The 20,793-nt window shown below is 47.2% G+C and overlaps 7 protein-coding genes across 7 annotated transcripts; 4 read left to right on the top strand and 3 right to left on the bottom strand.

Moving 5' to 3' along the window:
- Nucleotides 1-1,586: 1,586 nt before the first annotated feature.
- On the bottom strand, nucleotides 1,587-3,039 carry LOZ57_001833 (uncharacterized protein; the record flags this gene model as incomplete). Its single annotated transcript, XM_049250915.1, has 4 exons — nucleotides 1,587-1,792; nucleotides 1,851-2,078; nucleotides 2,147-2,664; nucleotides 2,726-3,039. The coding sequence occupies 4 exons, from the start codon at nucleotides 3,037-3,039 to the stop codon at nucleotides 1,587-1,589; spliced, it is 1,266 nt and encodes a 421-aa protein (XP_049110499.1).
- A 1,178-nt stretch (nucleotides 3,040-4,217) lies between these two features.
- On the top strand, nucleotides 4,218-4,967 carry LOZ57_001832 (uncharacterized protein; the record flags this gene model as incomplete). Its single annotated transcript, XM_049250914.1, has 1 exon — nucleotides 4,218-4,967. The coding sequence occupies one exon, from the start codon at nucleotides 4,218-4,220 to the stop codon at nucleotides 4,965-4,967; it is 750 nt and encodes a 249-aa protein (XP_049110498.1).
- Nucleotides 4,968-5,470: 503 nt separating this feature from the next.
- RBL2 (tubulin folding cofactor A) lies at nucleotides 5,471-6,020 on the top strand (the record flags this gene model as incomplete). Its single annotated transcript, XM_049250913.1, has 3 exons — nucleotides 5,471-5,671; nucleotides 5,749-5,835; nucleotides 5,913-6,020. The coding sequence occupies 3 exons, from the start codon at nucleotides 5,471-5,473 to the stop codon at nucleotides 6,018-6,020; spliced, it is 396 nt and encodes a 131-aa protein (XP_049110497.1).
- Nucleotides 6,021-6,332: 312 nt separating this feature from the next.
- On the bottom strand, nucleotides 6,333-7,476 carry LOZ57_001830 (uncharacterized protein; the record flags this gene model as incomplete). The annotated part of the gene is made up of 2 exons (XM_049250912.1): nucleotides 6,333-7,384; nucleotides 7,440-7,476. The coding sequence occupies 2 exons, from the start codon at nucleotides 7,474-7,476 to the stop codon at nucleotides 6,333-6,335; spliced, it is 1,089 nt and encodes a 362-aa protein (XP_049110496.1).
- A 1,194-nt stretch (nucleotides 7,477-8,670) lies between these two features.
- PTR2_1 (peptide transporter ptr2) lies at nucleotides 8,671-10,833 on the top strand (the record flags this gene model as incomplete). Its single annotated transcript, XM_049250911.1, has 8 exons — nucleotides 8,671-8,946; nucleotides 9,004-9,055; nucleotides 9,102-9,145; nucleotides 9,203-9,530; nucleotides 9,585-9,936; nucleotides 9,986-10,164; nucleotides 10,218-10,585; nucleotides 10,651-10,833. 8 exons carry the CDS (start codon nucleotides 8,671-8,673, stop codon nucleotides 10,831-10,833), a joined length of 1,782 nt encoding a protein of 593 aa, XP_049110495.1.
- Nucleotides 10,834-12,281: 1,448 nt separating this feature from the next.
- LOZ57_001828 (uncharacterized protein) lies at nucleotides 12,282-14,195 on the top strand (the record flags this gene model as incomplete). The annotated part of the gene is made up of 5 exons (XM_049250910.1): nucleotides 12,282-12,417; nucleotides 12,472-12,542; nucleotides 12,608-12,735; nucleotides 12,786-12,967; nucleotides 13,030-14,195. 5 exons carry the CDS (start codon nucleotides 12,282-12,284, stop codon nucleotides 14,193-14,195), a joined length of 1,683 nt encoding a protein of 560 aa, XP_049110494.1.
- A 1,410-nt stretch (nucleotides 14,196-15,605) lies between these two features.
- Nucleotides 15,606-17,715, bottom strand: LOZ57_001827 (uncharacterized protein; the record flags this gene model as incomplete). The annotated part of the gene is made up of 6 exons (XM_049250909.1): nucleotides 15,606-16,677; nucleotides 16,733-17,081; nucleotides 17,150-17,228; nucleotides 17,297-17,409; nucleotides 17,470-17,576; nucleotides 17,642-17,715. 6 exons carry the CDS (start codon nucleotides 17,713-17,715, stop codon nucleotides 15,606-15,608), a joined length of 1,794 nt encoding a protein of 597 aa, XP_049110493.1.
- Nucleotides 17,716-20,793: the final 3,078 nt, after the last annotated feature.

Below are 20,793 nucleotides of genomic sequence, written 5' to 3'. Positions count from 1 at the left end.
AGATGCAAAATCGGCATTGACACACCTGATTTTTTAGTATCGGCCTTGTGGGCGCCTGCCTATATTGGTAGAAAGATAATTTATTACAGTGGCTTGGTTGCTTGGTCATTTTTTTCATAGTCAATATATTGGACAACCTTACTTTGGCCCAAGTTAGCTTGATGGACTTTCACCTAAAATATCTCTACCGAGCCACATATTTTTTTAAACTGCGCTCTTAGACCAATTCTACTACCATTACGACCCAAGTTATATTTAGAGCAGTGAAGATCGTGGCTATCCCCGCATATCGTCAATTTCGAGGTTGGAAACATGCGAGGTAAAAGATTCTATGAAGTATGTTTTAGAGACAGCTTTAAATTTACGCTTCCATATAAATTTTCGATCTTAATGAATAGGACTTCTGACCTAGAAAGCAGCTTTTTTGAATCCTTTGTCACCTTCGAACTGGGTATCGGACTACCTAGTTTAAAAAACTACAACGCAACATACTAATTCCTCTTTGTTAGTATTAATAACTGCCTTTGGCCGCATTGTGCAATATATATTTTGAAGTTGAAATTCTGCTGTAATGCTGATGCTACCGACGGCAACAGCTGCAACTTTTACATAGGGATGCTTTTTATTTCTTCCACGTTCCAGGATCTCCTCATTTTTTCTGCCCCAAGCTCCCTCACTTCCTCGTCCAGATGTCTCCAAAGCACCTCTCCAAACTCGTTCCATCACTCTTTTCAACTCATCCAGCTCCAGTTTTCTCACCCTTCCCTTGCACTGTTCCAAGTAAGCCGCCGGTTTTTCCAACCCGGTATGGATCTGCCTATGCTGATTAATGAGATCTAGCTTCTTACAAAACGCGGGCATGCGCTGCGCTAGGCATGGAAATATGTGCTACTCTTCAATAGAGTGGTGAGCCTCTAGAATTGCACAGAGGTCGAGGCCGTCCCGGAGAAATCGAAGAAGAGAAAGGGATTTCGGCTGTTGGCCGGAGATACAAGCATCGTAGAGTGTAGTCCAGGATTCCCTAAAATGGCTGTGCTATAAAAATAGTGGTCAGAATTGGGGATGCTTGCGCGTGGGAGGCACAGACATCTTACAAAACATCCATACGCTCAGCGAGGCTATTATAGGTGCGAAGCTCTGAAGGGGTGACTTGCTGGGTATTGATAAGTCTGCTTCCTGGTCCATACTCGCTGGCATTTACTTGCCTAACTGTCTATCGACTCTTAAAAAATCCACTGGGTTTTAGCGCCTTTGTACTCTATTTAACCATGAGCTTTCCCCGCATCGCGCGCCGGATCCTTGTTGAATCCACACCGACGTCATTATGGATTTTGTAAGCTAAGCTGTCAGCAATGAATACCGAAGTCGCAAGTGAAATCGGAAAAGGAGCTGGTTCTAAGATAAATAGCTATGCTAATAAAAGTATAAAGGAGACCAATACATTAAATCGCCATTCAACATAGGTAACCAAGTCATATCAAAAAACAAAGCGTCGTATTATGAAAATGAGGGTATCTGTACGGAGCAAGGAAATACATATTGAGATAAGATGAAAGCATCTTTAATGATACTTAATTAGTTGTTATCTAGTTAGCGTTGGCCGTTTGCACCTTGGGTGTGATGTCGTTCTTAATAGGTTCGGCGGCATTCTGCTTCTGTCCCTGCGGCATCTGGACCAACCAATTGGGTGGGGCAATACCGGTTTGATCGTGGATCGTGGAAAAGAGCGGTGGTAGGCTCTGCATCAGGTTTCGAATGGGAGCAGTACTGTCTTGAGAGGCATCGGCAGCACCTAATAAATATGCATTAGGTCGCAAGTACACATATATGTGGATGAATTTTAAGCATACCGGTATTCCAGACTGTAATCTTTGGCTCCATGCCACGGACGGCGTGGGCATTTGCATTCGCGAGTTTCTCATAGGTGTTGTTCTGGATCATCATGTACTGTAAGAGCCCTTGGGGACCGCCGAAGGCATCCGCCATTGCACCGTATGCCTTGGCCATCTCCATCATGCCTTCTGCTTCTTTCTGCCTGGCGACGAATGCCGCTTCTGCAATTTTTGTCTCGCGGTAGACTGAGATTCAGGTCAGTAATTTAAGCACTATACAACATGGCATATAAGAGGAGGGTAGGGGAACTAACATTGGGCGTCGGCTTTCATCTTGTTCTCATAGAGCTGCGCGTCTGCATTCCTGGTCTGGGTATAGTAGCTAGCATCGGCGTCTTGTTGGGCCGATTCTTTGGCAACTTTGCTTTTTGTGACATCTGTGGCTCTCAGCCTCTCGAGTTCGGTTTCCGCACGTTTCGTTTCAACTTCCTTCTGCAACTCAGCATCTCTCATCTCAGACTGGCGTTGGGCGGCAATCTTCTTGAGACGAATGTCCATATCAAGCTCTGTCTGACGGTTGGTAAGTTGGGCATCTGCTTGCGCCTTTTCGCTTCGGCGTTTTGTTTCCAAAACTGCCGTCTCTGCATCGATCTTCGAAATCTCCTGTTTGGTTTTACCGCGTTTCTCAGCTTCCCCAATCTCACCTCTCATTCGGGCTTCAGCGACGTCAATCTTTGCCTGATTTAATGCTCCTTCATGTGCCTTCCGGCTAAGATAGGAGAAATATTCGCTCCCAGGGGCATCTTGGAGCTCTTTAACGTTTGCGTTGTAGCTGTGATGCGAGAGTGTGATTAGTGGTTGTGATGTAAACATGGGGTGAAGCCATGGCCTACATCCGAAGACCAAACTGGTCCAACTCATTCTGCACGTTATCAATGACGTGCTGCTTGAAGATCTGTCTCTCCTTGAAAATCTCTTCCATAGTCATACTGGAGACGATGACGCGAGTTTCACCCTCGATAATGCCTTTGACGATGTCTTGCACATGATTCCCCCTTGTACGGGTAGTGAGCTTTTTATCAGAGGATTCAATTCCATCGGCTTCCCCAGACAAAAGCAGAGCATATTTTTTGAGGGCCTCAATGTTGTTATCTGGGCCAATCGTGAAAACTGCTGGCAGAGAGAATTGGAGTTTCTCAATTGTCATGGCCTGCAGGTTGAGAGAGAAGTCAAAGGGAGAGATAGAGATTCTCCGGCACTAAAAAAGGGTTAGATTTTCAATTGCCAACAGCGGCTTAGAAGTTGTAGTATCATACTTTCTGCCAGGGTAGAACGAAAGCAGTCTTTTTAATAAGCACATCTGTAACCCCTCCTCCGGTAATAACCAAGTACTCATGAGGCTCTGAAACGTTGTACCTGCGGCTAATTCAGCAATGTAAATTTTTGGGGGGTTATAAAAAGCTAAGGACTAACCACATGGCGAGTATAAAGGCGAGTGGATCGCTTCTCTTGCTATAAAAGTCGACGGGAGAGGGCTTGCTAGGTGCGCAACAGAGAGTCGAGGAAGGTAAGGTACAGATACTTGAGGGGCGATGATACAGCTTTATACTTCGTGCCACGAGCGATTTCGAGATCAGCTATGAAGGCGGACTTCGATGACTGATTCTTTGGCCGCAAGGCGGAACCGTAGCTCGCTCTGCGGCTGGGCGTTACCTTGGTTAGTTAGTGTGATTCATGAGAATGTCACGAGGCCTAGCTAGGAGTGAGGTAACAACCTGCGGTCTCGGAAACTGCGGAAGCTGAGAAGTCAGTGTGGCTTGACCACGTTCTGAGAGACTTCCTGGTAGAACTGCCTCTTCCAATGAACCTTACGCACGAAGCGGATTCCCTGGTGGCATTGCGAGATTGGCAACCCGAAGCGAGTACTCCGTACAGCCCAGTGCGAGGCAGTTCTGCGATATGGAGCCATAACCACGGGGCATAATCTGATGCTGAGCATATCTTCCCCCATAGCCTGAGCGCATGCAGGGTTTAGTTACTGTGATGCTTGGCCTCAAACCTTCGTGAGGTGGTGGCGAAGTCGAGGCTCATTGAGCCTCATCATTCCAAGGGTCAATACGGAACAAAGCGGCACTGCCCCGTGTTTTGAAGCCTTGGTGGGATCAACGCTCGCTAACTACCTGCTTCCAGATAACCGAGTTTCCCTGCCAGTCGCAACTCTATGGACTTCGAGAACGCCTAAAAGCAGGCGCATGGTAGCTATTTTGCTCATTACGAGCACCGCTTTTGACAGACCAAGGCTTGAGGGCATTGCTAGTTATTAGCACCTTGGGTTTCATCTACAGCCTGATATCGTGAACATAGTCGCGCAGCTCTCGTTCCACTATGGGCCTGCCGGACGATCCGGCTCCGTCGTACGAAGAATCGGTCTCCTCGCCGTCCTTCACCGGCAGCACACCTAAACATGGCTTCGACTCGGCACCCCCTATGCCTCTCCAATCGCAGCTTGCTGACACTCGATGCCATCGCATCAACTCCATCCTGAGCACGTATGTCGACCCTCTTCTTCTGTCACAAGGTCTAGCGGGGCTCTACAAAACCACGTTTGTCCTGGTGCCGTCCACTGTGTCTACTCTCCAGGATGCCGTGAGCAACGCGTATACTGAGTCTTTGGAGCCGCAAGTCGTCGGATTTCCCATGAACGAGGTGGTAAAGCTCATCCAGCTCAGGGGCGAAGAATATGCGATGGAGTTTCTCCGTCAACCTGCTGTAGTCGCTGAGCTGGAATCATCAATGAAGGCGAGACTCGTCACTTCTGGACACAGAATATATGAACCATCAGATCAGCAGAGCGAGACAACAGTTCAGTCTGCAAAGGTTCAGGCACCGAAAAAAGTCGGGTTTTGGAAGAGAGTGCGGGCACTGGATACGCATGACGATGAGATTCAAGACCGCAAGCTTGGATGGCGGGCAGAGGAGCCACAAGCCCAAGGCTCACCGGGGAAAGTGCCAACGGGTTTGGTGAAGGTGTCTATACAGTGGAAAGACGTTGCGTTACGAATTGCAAATGAAATGGGACTGTATGAAAGTCGGCGGGGCCCTGCTCTCTGCATCAGTGTCGAAGTAGGAACATAAGCTCAGCTCCCGGGCAATCAGTAGTTTATAGTTAATACTGTCTCTTGCCCTGTTTAACGCGGCCAGTCGTTCACTCATGGCGGCTGGCTTCATGTCGTCTCCGCCGCGTCGAAGGATTGACCTGGACTGGAGCCCACCTGCCGTCACGTGAAGAGGTGGGATTAGCTATGTGCCTCAAGCCCGACCGGCATGAAATATGATGGAACCAACAGATTCACCACCTTTCTTGCAGTAGTGAGGTATGTGGCCGCATTTATCTCTTCGTTCTGTAAGATGGATGATTCATGTAACTAATAACACACGGCACAGCTCCTCAACTTTTAGTTTACAGTTACATATTTGTATGAAGACCAGCGAAAAATCGCCATCCAACTCTAACCTCACCTATCTTAAGGCATCTATTTAAAGCAATACGAACGTGCAGTGAACGAATTCTCTGATAGTAACTCTCATCAATCCATAACCCGGCTCCAGCAATATCCATAATAAAACGAAGAAGTACGATGCCTCAAATCGAAGGAAACGCTCGCCATCCTATATCACTAGCAACCTTGTCACTACGCCGACTTGTCGCGGAGGAGGCATCTTATCACAAGGAGCTTGAACAGCAAAAAACCAGCATTGAGAAGAAGGAGCAAGGCCTTAAAAACATTAAAGAGTCCCCAGAAGATGAAGGAAATGCGCAGTGGATGCTAAATCAAGAAGTAGGTTAATTTCCTAGAGTTCAAATGGCCTTATAAATACATGGCTGGCCAATTTTACTGATTGTAAATGGCCTCAGCGTACCGCTTTTGAAGAAACGAAGAAAGTAATGGTTCGCATGGAGGAAGTAGCTAGAAATGCAATGGAGAAATTGGAGGGGTTGTTAGTGAGTTCACCAAAATATGATCAGAATGATCCATTTAAGAAAATAGCCATCCTGACTATATTCTTTTTCCTAAATAGCGAGCAGTTAAAAATGAAGATGATGTCCCCGAGTCAATAATTAAGGAGGCCTCGGAAGAGATCGAAAAGGCAAAATTGGCAATTCCTGGTCTTGCGAGGTCGGCATAAGTGCAATTTTCTGCAGCTGGAAGTTCCCACGGGACGTGTTTCAATATACCTTTGAGCGTTATTCAATACATTCATAGCCGATATATCTACTTTAATGACATAGGCAAGGATTCCCAACACAGAAGTTCGCAAGAGCTACTCCTGAGCCCACTTGCAAAAGTTATTCATGAGAATGATACTCGATGAATTGGCTATTCGAGAATGTGACTCCCTCGTTTTTCAAGGTACCTCTTAATCAGCGCCAGGTATTTGCGGACTCGAGTCTCAAGATGTAGTCGCTTTCTGGGGTATCGAAATCAGTATCAGCGGTAGTTATGTGGTATCCATGGTATCCTTTTCATCATTTACTTCCTCTCCTTCCTCCAGCTCATCTGATGGTCTTAAAGATGAAACAAGGCCATCAGTGCCTGTAGTGGTCGTCAGACCAGCTCCCGCTTCATCCCCTGTTACTTCTCCTTCGTCACCCATGCTTTCATCCTCCATATCTCTTGTATCGGTATTTGATTCTGAGACGGCAACTGCATGCCGTAAGGGGGTACTACCCGGGGTCACTGCAGCTTTTAACTTTTCGACTGGCATCTTTCCGGAGGTCGAGGCAGTATCCTCCATCGCCTGAGACGGAGTCATACTATCTTGATCAGGTTGCGGAGTGCCAACGGTGCTTAATCTCCCCTTAGAGATAGTATCTCCCTCATACCCCTCTTCACCGTCCTCCATACCTTCACGCCTCTCCACCTCTTCCTTTTCATCCCGAATCAAACGTCGTAAATTCATTCCCTCTTCAACTATTCTGCCAAACTGCTCTCGACGTTCCGCCCAGGTCTGCGCATATTCTCCACTTTCCGTCTCCAGCTTGGCAATCTCGGTATTTAGTTTTTCGAGGTTTGCCAGCTGATCCTCCCGGGGTCGAAGCAGCCTGTTAGCGGTAATCTTCTCGGCGAGTTCGTCATATGTCTTGCGAAGTGCTAGAGTCTTCTGCGCTTCTTCCAATTGTCTCCTCAAATTTGCCGTATTTTCCTTCACCTCCTGCGCGGTGGCCAGTATTCTTAGCTTTTCGGCAGCATATCGTTCGCGCTCCTTCGCATTACTTGATAATAGAAATTGGATTCTGGCTATGCTGCTCTCAAATGCCGCAAAGTCCAAAGTAACGTCCTCCTTATACTGCCTCCACTCTTCTAAAAGTTTCTGTCTGCTTGCTTCATGTTGTGCTAGAGTACCTTCATCCCCAAGTGCGGAGTCAGGCGGGGGCGTTGGAAAAATTGAGGAAGGCGTAGACACTATGGAAGCTGGAGTAAGGAGGCGTTTTGTGATTCTTTTGAAAGGCTTTTCTTCGACATTTAAGAGACGCGACTTATGCAGGGAGTCTACGATCTTGGGTTAGCAATTAAAAGAGTTCATTACTGCAATGTAACTGTTCACCTTCTTCTGCTTGGTCAAGGAGGTGATACACGTCCATTTCCGTATTATTTATTAAGCGACGTACCCTCAAGACCCTGTCCTCACTATCCCAAGTCTTTCGTTTGCCTTATACGGAGTATTCCTTGTTCCTTCAAAGCATGTGGAGATGGATAGTTAAAATTATGCCAAGAAACAAAACTTCACGTGCCTAGTTATGGGACTTGGCATTTGTCCAGCACTGATGAATTGACTTCATGATGACGAGAATACGATAATAACTTTCCATGCAACTTTCTAATTTCAAGGACTACTCCGTACTGTTCTTTCAAAGATCGAAGTACATTAATTAGTACATATTCATAAAGTATGGGCATCCGGCGATGTAAAACAACGGCTGTGGTTTGCTACTCACGAAGTTCTTTTCCGAGAAATCTGGAGCTGATTACTTTTTTTATTTTGGTTTACGAAGTAGAGACCATATTGGCTATGTATGACAAGAAAACCTGGTCACAACAAAAAGGCTAGAAATGGCCATGCCCAGCTTCAACGGACTCTGTTCCATGGTTTTCAGATTCTGCATTGACACCTGCATCTCACACACACTTTTGCAATTTGGCGATGGTAAATGGCCACGCCGAATTGCAACGGTTGTATAAAGCTTGCCCCGGATTTATCATATGTGCCAACGACTAAAACGTGTGGTACCAACCCTCTGACGCCATCTGACCTTGTTATATCCCCAGGTCCCCACGAAACTGAATGCAAGAGTCTCGATTTTTCGATTGATTAAGCTATATTTTGAGCTTCTATTCAATTCCCCGGGGCTGCGTCTACACCCAGCCCATTGCTGAGGCCTGCTGCATGCCCATGTCCTAATAGCACACGCTAATCATGTATGCACCAATTTTGTTTGGCTGGCGTTATTCGCATAGTGGCAGTAATCTGAAGAAGCTGTCACTCTTTTTTCTGCGGTGATTGCCCTGCACAGGCCTAGGACGGGACCATGGCTCTCTGCATAAGTATAGTTTTGGTCATAAACGATGCAAATACACAAGAATGAGAGTTCTTAATATTCCGGTTTTAGGCTCTATATATGCTCTGACTTTCTGAATGCTATTTTATACCCCGCACCCCCAGATCCATTAGAATATATTATTCGTAATATCTCGATCTACAAGCTCTTTTGAGATATTCTCATCAGAGCTCTTTTTCACCCTAATAACTTGATTGACTTTCGAAATCAGATACTAAAATGTCCTATATGCAGCAAGAGAGTATGGGCAGTGTGAATAAAAACCCAGTTGAGCAGTTGGAAATCCAGCCTGCAGGCAGCGGCAGCCAAGCCAAAGTCGAACCTGTGGTCGATTACGACGAAAATACATCGGGCGATTCAGAGAAGGAGCCTACAGAAGAAGAATGCTATTCTCTCAGACGCGTTGCGGGACCTTTGCCGTGGTCTGCGTTTCTAGTTGCTCTGGTTGAATTGTGTGAAAGGTTCGCATACTACGGAATCACAGGACCTTTTCAGGTATGTAATTTTTTCATCCTCGGTGTTCTGTGCTAGGGTTTGACTTGATATCCGTAGAACTACGTTGAAAACCCCTACAAACCCGGTAGCCCAACTCCGGGTGCGATTGGTAGGTCGTGGCGTGGTCATCAAAAGAGTACTACTAATATTTCCAGGACTTGGCCAATCCGGTGCAACTGGATTGACAAGCTTCTTTCAGGTAAGGTGACAATTGAAACCCGATATGGTCTTGATTATAACATTTCTGTTTTGCCAGTTTTGGTGCTATGTCACTCCTACCCTTGGTGGCATTGTGGCCGACCAATATCTGGGGAAATACAATACCATCCTTCTGTCTTCCATAGTATATATTGTGGGCTTGGTGGTTTTGTGCTGCACATCTTTACCTGTGGCTATCACACATAATGCAGCGCTCGGTGGCCTTGTGGCTGCCATGATTATCATTGGTCTTGGGACCGGTGGAATCAAAGCCAACATTTCTCCTTTAATCGCAGAACAAATCCAGTTCAAAAAATTATTCGTGAAAAAATTGAAGTCTGGGGAGCGTGTTATTGTGGATCCTGCTCGGACTATTGAACGAGTGTGTAGGTTTTATAGGTCACATTCGAAGCTATTCAATGCTAATTTTATTTACTTAGATATGATATTTTATTTATGTATTAACATTGGATCTCTCTCACCTATTGCGACCACATCATTAGAGAAACATATTGGTTTTTGGGCTGCGTATCTACTACCAGCAGGCGTATTCCTTATTTCATTTACCGTCGCCGTTCTTGGGAGATCGCAGTATGTTGTGCGTCCGCCAAAGGGATCAGTTATTCCACAAGCACTCAGAATTATATGGATTGGTATAAAGAACAAAGGCAACCTCGATGCAGCAAAGCCTTCCTATAGAGCCATTGTTGGAGGTAGAATATCCCCTGTTCCCTGGGATGATCATTTTGTGGACGAAATAAAACGGACGCTTGTCGCCTGCAAAGTTTTTGTGTATAAATTCCTTCCTCAACTTAGAAGTGCACCTCTAACAATATACCAGGTATTTTCCTATTTACTGGGTCTGTTATCAGCAGATGTTGACCAATTTCATATCCCAAGCGGGTACTATGGAGCTTCATGGTATTCCAAATGATATTATGCAGAATATTGACCCGTTGACCATCATTATTTTTATTCCAATTTGCGACAGGTTGCTATATCCTTTTCTGCGAAAAATGGGTACTGAATTCCCTCGTGGTCTACCGTCGCTTTACTATGCTAATAAACATTAGGAATTCCTTTCAAACCAGTTACCCGTATTGCAACTGGCTTCATATTGGCGTCACTTTCTATGGCGTATGCTGCGATTGTACAACATCTGATCTACCAGTCACCGCCATGTTATCAGTTCCCCAAAAAGTGTCCGGCCAGCAAGGATGGCAAACAAGGAAACCATATCCATGTGGCAATACAGACTCCAGCTTATCTTTTCATTGGATTGTCTGAAATATTTGCCAGTATTACCGGAATTGAATATGCCTTTACCAAGGCACCCGCCTCGATGAAATCCTTTGTCACTGCGGTATTTTTGTTGACAAGCGCTTTCGGCGCTGCGCTTGGTATCGCAATATCGCCAACAGCTAAGCATCCTAAGCTTGTTGTAAGAGATATCTTTCCCTTCTTCCTACGGGGATCTCAAATGTAATGCTAATGGGTTCAATTCAGTGGATGTATACTGGTTTATCAGTTGCCTCTGCAATTGCCGGTGTCATATTCTGGTTGTTGTACCACCGGTACAATGAAACAGAAGAGGAAATGAACTCTCTTGAGGTTGAGCAGAGAGATGATGAAAAACCAGTAGCCGCGAACCAAATAGGGATTAGTGGCCGCCGTGACGATTATTCCTAAATTATATCCTTAAGGCATCAGAGTCCAGTTTGCCTAGTGTTGAGAATATAGTATCTTTCCTTGACCCTGAGGAGAGAACACATCATAATCTTCCAACGGGTTTCCCATCCTGCTACTATGAGGTTATGAAAAGAGGTTATCCATATTTTGCACACAAACGGGGCCTGCTTGCCACTCTTGCTGGTTTTTACAGTTTATTCTGATAATCTTGGACACAGGGTGCGGAATTTCTCTTTTTTGTAGAGGCATACATTACTGCAAAACTTCATATATCTGAATCAAGGCGAGACTCTATGTACTGGTGGGCATATGTCCCTATGGAAGATATTAACACAGGAGTATTAAGCTTGGATGTTTGAGTCTATTCTCTGAAACATTGTGCTTTTACATACCGTGATTAGTTGGCTGCCAATTGAATTCCATCTAATATTTGTGTCGAGGGCTTTCCATTAGAGTAATCCAACAACTGTCACTCCCAACTACACGCATCCATAAAATTTCGAAAAAAGGATACTACGGAGTAATCGGTACCCTGTACTCCGTATTGTATCTCGAGCTCGAGGCTTCTTTCTGCCTGAGGTTTGGTGTTCTGCTTAATCAGCACTTCCCGTGCACTTAACTATGTAGTTAGTTAATTATCCCTAAAACCCCCACAGAATTCTGTGAATGCTCTCAGTAGGTAAGCCTATCTACTATGTTACTCCGCAGGTGGTGGGCGATCTGTGAGACTCAGTGGAGATGCAGTTGCATTGAGTGACTGGATATCTTCTGAGGTGTCATACCTTATAAGGTGCGGGCCGAATCTGAGAGCACCACATGACGATTAAACCAAAGGCTGCTATGTCCAACTGGCTTGAAAACATACAACAACCCTTAATTCTTGCCTGCTGCTCTCACTCGCTATTTAGAAATCAAGAAGCCGGACTTCTTTAGGTCCATATATTTTATACCCACAATGGAGAACAATGCTTGCCTCGGCAATATCTTTACTCCCTTATTTTTTTTGGGTACGGAGTATTTGGGCTGTTCTCTGCCTTAATACAGAGAATGAACATCCAAAACAACAAAACACTGGCCTTCTGTGTGACAGAGCACCGTACTACATACCCATCCCGCAACCTTTTTCCAATTTTCAGACCAGCAACCCGGCCTTTTTTTTGGCCCTTAGCAATAGGAAAAGAAAGTTTGTATCACTGGAGAGCATGCAACCCCAGAATGCACTGCTTCCAGATAATGATCAAGAACTAAACGGGGTTTCTCAAGATGCCTATGCCAGCATCCACTAGTCCCTGCTGCATGATGATTAGCTATACTGTTCTATTCTGATTGACCACCTCTCCCAAATCATTTGAAAATACTTTTTATGAAGTTATTCCCCTCCTTGGATAGCATGTTTCATTTTATGAATGGAATTTTCTAAACTAATTATTTACCTTCCCTGCACCACAATGACATCTAGCGCCAGCAAAAATGAGGGGGACGAAAATACCAACCAAAGAGGCTCCCATATTGAAGATGCTGAAAAGGAGAATGCACAGTTGGTGCGAGGCCTTCAGGAAAGACATTTACAGATGATAGCAATTGGTATGTAAGCCATTCTTCAAAACATCCCTTTCCTCTGATAACGAGGTATGTTAGGTGGCTCCATTGGTGCAGGACTGTTCATTGGGTCTGGAAAAGCACTAAGCTCAGGTGGACCTGCCAGCTTAGTATAGTCTCTCCTTTGCGGCTCTTATTCTTTTGCGGTTCGATAACTGATTCTGCTGGTATTCAGTTTCTAGGGTTCATACTCATAGGCATCATGGTATTATGCTGTATACAATCTCTCGCTGAAATGGCAGTGTTGTATCCCGTAAACGGGGCATTTTACATATATTCATCCCGATTTATTGACCCAGGATGGTGTGTATCGGCGAACTAGCTGCAGTATTGTAAGCTAATACTTCCTCAAGGGGATTTGCTCTGGGATGGCAGTATGCGGTGGGCTGGCTTCTCACGCTTCCGTTCGAGATTACCGCTGCGGGAATAACAGTCAAATTCTGGCGCTCTGATATCAATATTGGAGTTTGGGTCGCTGTCTTTCTCGGAATGCTGATTCTGGTCCAGTTTTTTGGAATCAAAGGATACGGAGAATGTGAGATCACGATCTTGGATGAGATTAACCACTCCTAATATTAGCAGACTAACTTTGAATAGCCGAATTTATTCTTGCTCTTATCAAAGTAATCGCGTGCACAGCTCTGATTATCCTTGGCATTATAATCAATGTTGGAGGCGTGCCAACAGATAACCGGGGATACATCGGCGGCAGATACTGGCGTGACCCGGGAAGTTTTCGTAATGGCTTCAAAGGATTTGTATCCGTCCTTGTGGCAGCTGCATTCGCGTATGGGGGTGCCGAAATGGTCGGTCTGGCGGCTGCTGAGACAGTACACCCACACAAATCAATTCCAAAAGCATCTAGACAGGTGCTATGGCGCATCGTCATCTTCTACGTTGTCAATATCCTGCTGATAGGACTGAATGTACCAAGCGATAGCCCCGTGCTCCTGGGTGCGAAAGGGGGCAATACAAAAGCGAGTCCGTTTGTTCTTGCAACCCAGCTTGCGGGCATCAAAGCGTTACCGTCAGTTATCAATGCCGTCATCACCATCTCGGTTCTCAGTGTTGCAAATACATGTTCGTTTGCTTCAACCCGTACGCTACAGGCTTTGGCGTCAACGGGAAATGCACCGAAAATATTCGCCTACATAGATAGCAAAGGCCGGCCGCTGTGGTGCATTGTGTTACAGATACTATTTGGCTTATTGGCCTTTGTCAATGAGATTGCTGCCGGCGAGGTTGTTTTTTCTTGGTTGTTAGCTTTGGGGGGGCTCTCAAGCTTGATTATTTCAGCAAGCATCTGTTTAAGTCATATCAGATTTAGAAGAGCCTGGAAAATCCAGGGACGAAACGAGTCGGATATTCCGTACCGGTCTCCTCTCGGGGTTACGGGGAGCAGAGTTGGCTTTCTCGTGGCGAGTCTTGCTATCATAGCGACCTTTTATCTAGGAATATTCGTGAGTAAAAGCCGACTTTCTTCGTTCCTTGCAGCTGCTAAGACTAATTCCTTCGCCCAGCCTATTACTTCTAAGTCACGGGTTGAGTCTTTCTTCAAGACATGTTTATCAGGCCCGCTTATAGTAATTGTCGCGTTATGTTGGAAGATTTACTCCAGGGACTGGAGTTTTGGTGTTGATTTACAGCGCGTCGACCTGGACGACGGGCTACGAATGGATGTTCAAGTTAATCTAAGTTCCCCCGAAACGACGGAAGAAGAAAAACTGTCCACGGTTAGAAGAATTTCGGCTTTGCTCTTTTGAAGCGTACGGACAGTCACAGTCGATTGCCCTACCGATTCTCTGAGCCTCCCCAAACCTGCTTCTTCTGTGGCAACATTTGTTCTGCCGGTGGTCTGAAACCACCCAGTATGATGACTAGTTAACCCCGATGCCTCCAAGGAGGCCTTCAATAGGCAATTTTATGTTGAATTCCCTTTGTATATGTTTCATTCAAAGCTAAAAGGATCTGTTTTCTATATAGAGAATAGACTTTTATATACCTAGCTTCTCCAGCTTCTCCTGAAAAAAAAAACCTGGATCTACTCCGCACAGCCCAGACTCTAATATTGCGCCAGCCATTTCTTAACAGAGAGGGAACCCGGGTTTCCCCACAATGGCGAGAATACAGATGACCACAACAGTCTCCAGAAGCAACCCGGCCGCCAGCTGAGAGATACCTACCCCGCACTCCGCACTCACAAAGGCAGGGAGGAACCGACAACAGGCACATGAAGCAATCAATGCCAGTGCGGAGTCAAAGGTCCCAGTCCAACCCTGCAGTCATCAGGATGCTGGTTGTCGCAAGCAAATACCTCGTGAGGGGTTCAAACCCCCGCTTCCGAATCAGGCATCCAACCAGCCACACCGACGAAAACAAAACGCCCATACCAGCCACGAACTGGCGGGCGCAAAGGCATGGATACTTAGCTTCGTGTGGGGAGTCGGGGGAGATCGACAAACCCAAAAGACGGGCGCGGCTCTCGCTAGCTAGTAGTTAGTAGTTTGTCCACCGGAACTTGACCGAGCTCGCCCGTTTCCTCCCGGCACGCCAGGGCCCCGTCGGCTAGACTGCGCGCCCTGACATGTGGAGATCGGAGCACTCGAGCCCTTGTTCGTGCAGGGACTGAGCTCTCCCCGGATTCCCACCACGTGTGGGCTGGGAGCTTCTTCTCCACCGGGGGAGGGGGACGAAGGCCTGGGCGGTCGGACGGCCGGTTGATACGCGTTGTTGTTGCGGGGTGAGAGGTCTTCACGCAAAGGGTGTATGGTGTTTTGAAACAATTATTGGCCCATAGCCCAAAACACAATCTATTGCTATTAAGGATACCAAGGGTGGCAAACCCACCAGAAAATACTATAGGCTAGAAATGCACCAAGATGATTTCCCCGAGGATCCTGGATGTTGACGACCCTCTTCAATGCGTGCCGAAATCGGGATATCACAAACGTCCACAAGATGGTATTAAACCCAAGTAGTGGCATGCTCCATAATATGACTATTACTTTTGTCCCTCCAGAGCCCTCCACCTCGTCTCCGTGTTAACCAGTCCATAAGCCTCATGTGTAACAACAAAGAAAAAAGAAAAAATGCCGGCTAGAAAGGAAAATCACAAATGGGGTATGAGAATATGAATGCAAGACAGGAAATCTATCACGTAGCCAAGCGTCAGATCACAGCTTAGAGTCGCCATTCGCTTCCCCGTTGGTGGCATCTCCGTTTGTACTCAGACGCCCGATTGAAGAGAGGAGAAGGCCCACTTCTCTTTCCAAAGACTGCACCTCTCCATGGGGATTGTACATTCGGGCTTTGATCCAAGCGTCCAGATCCGAGTCAGTGAAGGACCGAATGCCCGTTTCACGGTCTACCTTGGCATCCTGGGCAGCGCGGATGACTCCACGAGCAACAGAAACGCTGACTTCCCTAATTCTCGTGATGTCGGGGTACAGAAGACCACGGTCGATTTCTTCAGCCGTGAGAGACTTGGAGAGGGCGTTGGCGGAAGCGTATATCATGGAGTCAGTGATCTCCACGGCCTTGGAGAGAATTGTTCCCAAGCCAATGCCTGGAAAGACATACATGTTATTACCTTGGCCGGGATAGTATGTCTTCGTCTCGCCAGTTCTGTCGCGGTGGGAGAAAGGCTGGAATGGGGATCCCGATGCAAAGAGGCAGCGGCCATCGGTGTGAAGGACAGCAGACTCAAAATTGCATTCAGAGTTAGCAGAGGGGTTGGACAGTGGGAAGATAATTGGGTGTTTATTCCAACCACCCATCTTCCTAAGAATATCAGGTGTGAAGACACTTCCAAGGGTGGACAACCCCATCAGCATCGTAGGTCTGGCATAGCCAACGACGTCGTCTAGGGTTTTGAACTGTTGGCCATCGTTGTCTGTTCGTGCAAAATATACCTTGTGAGGAGCGAGCTTGTCACCACGGTCGGCTGTCACAAGACCCTTTGTGTCGACGAGGTAAAAGCAAGCTCGGGCTTCATCTTCCGTCATGCCCTCGTTGACGAAGTAGTCCACGATCTGCTTAGCAACGCCGACACCAGCACTTCCTGCACCCAAAAACACGGCTCTGTGGTGCCTTGGGGGAATGCCGGACCTTTTAACAGCGTTCATTACACCAGCCAGGATGACGGCACCAGTGCCTTGGATATCGTCATTGAAGGAAGTATACTTGTGCCGATATCGCTCCAATGCGGGGAAGGGATTCTTGAAGTCTTCGAATTGGACAACAATACTAGTTACCTTGGTATTAGTATGCTTGTTTGACTCGGGCGGGGCGTATGACTCACCCTGGCCATCGTTCCGTTAGAGCCGTCATCAGCTCATCGAGAAATTCCAGTTCTTGCTCTGGAGTAATCTTTTCTCGACGGCTGCCCATGTATAAGGGATCCTCTCTCAACGACTTGTTGCTGGTTCCCAGGTCCAGTGTGAGAGGAAGAGTAGCCTCGGGTCGAATGCCAGCACAGGCAGTATACAGTGCCAGCTTGCCAATTGGAATACCCATGCCATTGATACCGAGGTCACCCAATCCCAAGATTCGTGACCCATCAGTGATACATGTGATTTCCACATTGGGCTGAGGCCAGTTCTGAATGACAGCAGCAATGTTTCCGCGATCCTCATAGCTGATATACATGCCTGTGGGGACGACGAAAACGTTTTAGCATGTGATTGTCGCCATTTGAACGGGGCATCGGGTGGATTACCTTCCGGCTGCTGGTATATTTCCGACCATTTCAGACAAGCTTCTCCGACAACGGGAGTATAGATCAAGGGCGTCAGTTCCTGGAAGAAGTTAGTCGGGACCCCCGACCCCATGCACGGATAGTGCCCGGGAGGCGTTCACTGCGTACCTTCAGGTGGTCTATTACCAACCGGTAGAATAAATGCACGTTGTTCTTGCGGATGGCGCTGAGATACAGGAATTTATCGATGGCAGTCGACTTCAGTGCTAATTGAGTGAGACCTAGAAATCCCATCTATCAGCACTGAGCTCCACGGCAGTCTTTTCACGCCCTTGACCAACATCTTGTCTTCTGCACCTCGTAGCTGTCAACGTGGGGAGGCGTCAGGCCGTATGTGCGAAGGTATTTGCGAATGTAGCCCGGGTTGGCGGTGTCGTAGTTCGCTTCTCTGTGTTGAGCAACGCCCTGTCAGCCTCCAGCAACACAGCAGCAGCAAAACTGCAGGGGACTCACGAAGCACTGGCAGCATGGCAGGGACTGTTATGGACAGCACGGAGCTGCTGGGAACGAGGGAGAGATTGACTCATTGTCAATACTGAGGGAAGACAGGACGGCAGACCAGAAGGGGCGGCAGCAGAGGGCGAGGAGAGGGCAGATACAAAAATCGGGGAAGCCGGGCGAGCTGGGAAGCAGCAGCAGCGAGCGATGCTTTTAAGGATTGGCATTGGAGAGCCGTCCACGCCAGCGACTGCGACTAGGGCAACCCAGAAGGGGGCCAGGCTCTTACAGTTATGAAGCGAGTTCCAGGATGGCGAGCGGGATGGGAAACGGCTAAGCAGAACAGCCCCGAGCAACGGGGGCCCTCGCGCGCGCGCCGCACGAGATTATTGCGACGTGCATGCGCTTTCGGCGGTCGAGCCAGCTCTCGGGCGATTCCGGGTCCCATTCTGCTTACTTCTGACGAAGTTTCCTGGCGCTCCATCATGGGCGTTTTGGTGCGTTTTTCGCGGCCCAAGGTTTGGTTGGACGCTGGCCCAGGGCGCGCGCGAACGATCCAATGCGGAGAACCCGAAAGTCTGATGCACGAAAAGAAGACGACGCCGGGCGATGAAGCTGTTCAGGTCGGAAGCTGGCTCCTCTTCTACGCTGTGCCGCCCGGTTTCAGCTGTGCCTCAAACCTCGGTTACGGCTGTGGGCTGGTGGCCGCCGCTGTGATTTGCGATCGATAGGTCTGTGGGATGCACTCCTGTGAGCAGCACCGGCAGATCCTCAAACGTCGCTCGCTCTCTGGCTCCTAACTATATAAATCGCACACGACCGCACGCGACACTGCAGTGGTCTCCTACGCTTCGTCTCCTCTGTCTGTCCTGGCCCCATCTTCAAACAGCTGGCACGCACCCAGCTCCAAAGTGGCCCCCGAGATCCCTGCGAGCGAGCTCCCCTGCGCCTCGGTGCGCTAACTAGTCGACAACGCCGAGTCTTAGTTCGATGCCACACTCATGGACGGGTGCTAATGCACTGCGGAGCCCCTAAGAACTTTCTTTGCCCTGCTGCCGGCTTACGAGTGGCTTGAGGGCCCGCAGCGAGCAGGGATTCGGGCGCCGCCATCTCGCCGGGCCTGTTCGTCATCAAACGCAAGCAAAATTGTGATAGACAGCCCCAAATGCCACGAGAAGGTTGGGCTCCCAACAAGCCAATTTGGTGGGAAGTCTTATTTGCTTTTCCTTTCACGAATCCTTCGGATCGAGCGACGAAGAGCCGTAGGATTCGCTGCAAAATACGCGCAAGGCCTGTGCTGCCCATTTCGCTCTCGCCTACCTCTCTTATACGAGTATTTCCAGATTCGGTCCCGATTGGTGTGCGAAGCCTGCGAATCGCGGCGCTGCTGTCAAACAACGTAACTTCATTCGATACTCTACTGGTAATTGCCCAATTTATGTGGAAAGTCTGAAGTTTTTATTGCTCCCAAATTCGAGATCGAAGTTCTGCCCCATCAACCACTATTCCAGAGGGATACTCTCCTTTGCCGCTACCTACTGAGGAGCATTCCGGTTTATTCTCACATAGCCAGTCTGCTGGTGCTGTCATATTTTAACCCCGGAACATCTTGATGTTGCACTTCAATTTCGAAGAAATTGGTTGCTATTTTTAAATCCCTTACGTGTCATATTTGGTGGCATAAGAGTGGTATGTGCGGAGTACGAAGTACTGGCCTACCCTTCAACCACTACATATTATTAAGACGAACAAGGCAGGTTCTTGTTTAGTACGACGCAATTACAAAGTCAATGGAAAATCGCCAATTCCAGCCTGCCACAGGAAGTGAATTAGTAAGATCGTCTCTACGAAGTTTACATGTTCGCGACGTAAGAATACAGCTAGCTCAAGCGCTACAGAGGCATTCAGAAGAAAGACACTTGTTGTGTCTGTCTTTTGTGACATTGTTAAAAGGTATTCTGTCAATAAGGGGCTGTCGAATATTCTGACGCCAACTATCCATTTATTTCTAGAAAAAGCCACTCGAGGCGAAGTATGCTACGGCATCATATATCCACATCCCAAAAAAGGCACTTTCATGAGACGGCCTTTCCTGAAACCGGCCTAGAAGGTTTGATAGTAGCAAGTATTGGCAGTGGAGAGACGGTTTCATTGTTGACCCTTCAATCTCAATTTTGACTACATGAGATACAGTTGCCGCTCCTCTAACATGGAGTTTTGTCTATGATGAAAAATATGTACTCCATATTTAACTTGACTCTTCTCAGCTTGCCAGTGCTCCCTAAGGAGAGGGCTTGCTCGAGTTGCGGGTTAGATACCGACTCAAAGACGATGCAACGGTTATGCTAAGTCCACCTGCAGGCCAATCTGACACCTGGGAAAATGGAAATCACTAAAAACATCATACTTATTCTTGAACTCCTGCGGTCAAAAAGCCCAAAGCATTTTGGACATAGCGATAGGAACCTAATAATATTCTACTACATTCTCTGTGGTGGAGCAGCTACTCTTGAATGCGTTCTAGATACCCACTTAAAAGAGGTCTTTTGGACCACTTTTACTGTGCACTTCCGGTGGTAATGTTGTCTCCCTTGGCCAAATGGAATGACGAAAAATAAAATGTTATTTTATCTACATACCTAAAGCAATGTGGCTCAGTTTGGACGGGTATTGAACGGAAGAAATTGAGAATATCAACTTATAAATTCGCGTATCCAACAAAGTGTTAAGCAAAACCGGCACTCTTAAGGCTCTGCTGCCATCTCTAGCATGAATGTATGTATTTCAATTAACTGCACCCCCCAAAAGAAGTCTTGGCGTCATAGTTATTTGGTGCTTATGTAACACCAAGAAGGACGTCATCAAGGTAGTTAATGCCCACTTTCTTGCATCGCCGTCGCATCTTAATCGCATCCACCAGGTCGCGACCTTCAATTACGATGTCCTGGTCTCACCTGAATGTGTTTATGTCTTAATGATCACTGACGTTTTCTGATTGTGCATACGAAGACCCATGAGGCCTGCATCCATACTTGGATAGTATCTTAGCGACTTGCATGTTCAATCGTCGGGTGTGTTCGAGATTAAGCACAGAGCCAACAAATATCGAAACTACTTCTGCGATTATAGCTAATGACCTTTTACCAGAATTCCCCACTACTGCAACA

This window comes from Ophidiomyces ophidiicola, assembly GCF_022830035.1.
Source record: "Ophidiomyces ophidiicola strain CBS 122913 chromosome Unknown scaffold_4, whole genome shotgun sequence".
Lineage (NCBI taxonomy): Eukaryota > Fungi > Ascomycota > Eurotiomycetes > Onygenales > Onygenaceae > Ophidiomyces > Ophidiomyces ophidiicola.
The sequence above is the reverse complement of the archived record's forward strand: the minus strand, read 5'-3'. Positions and strand labels throughout refer to the sequence as shown.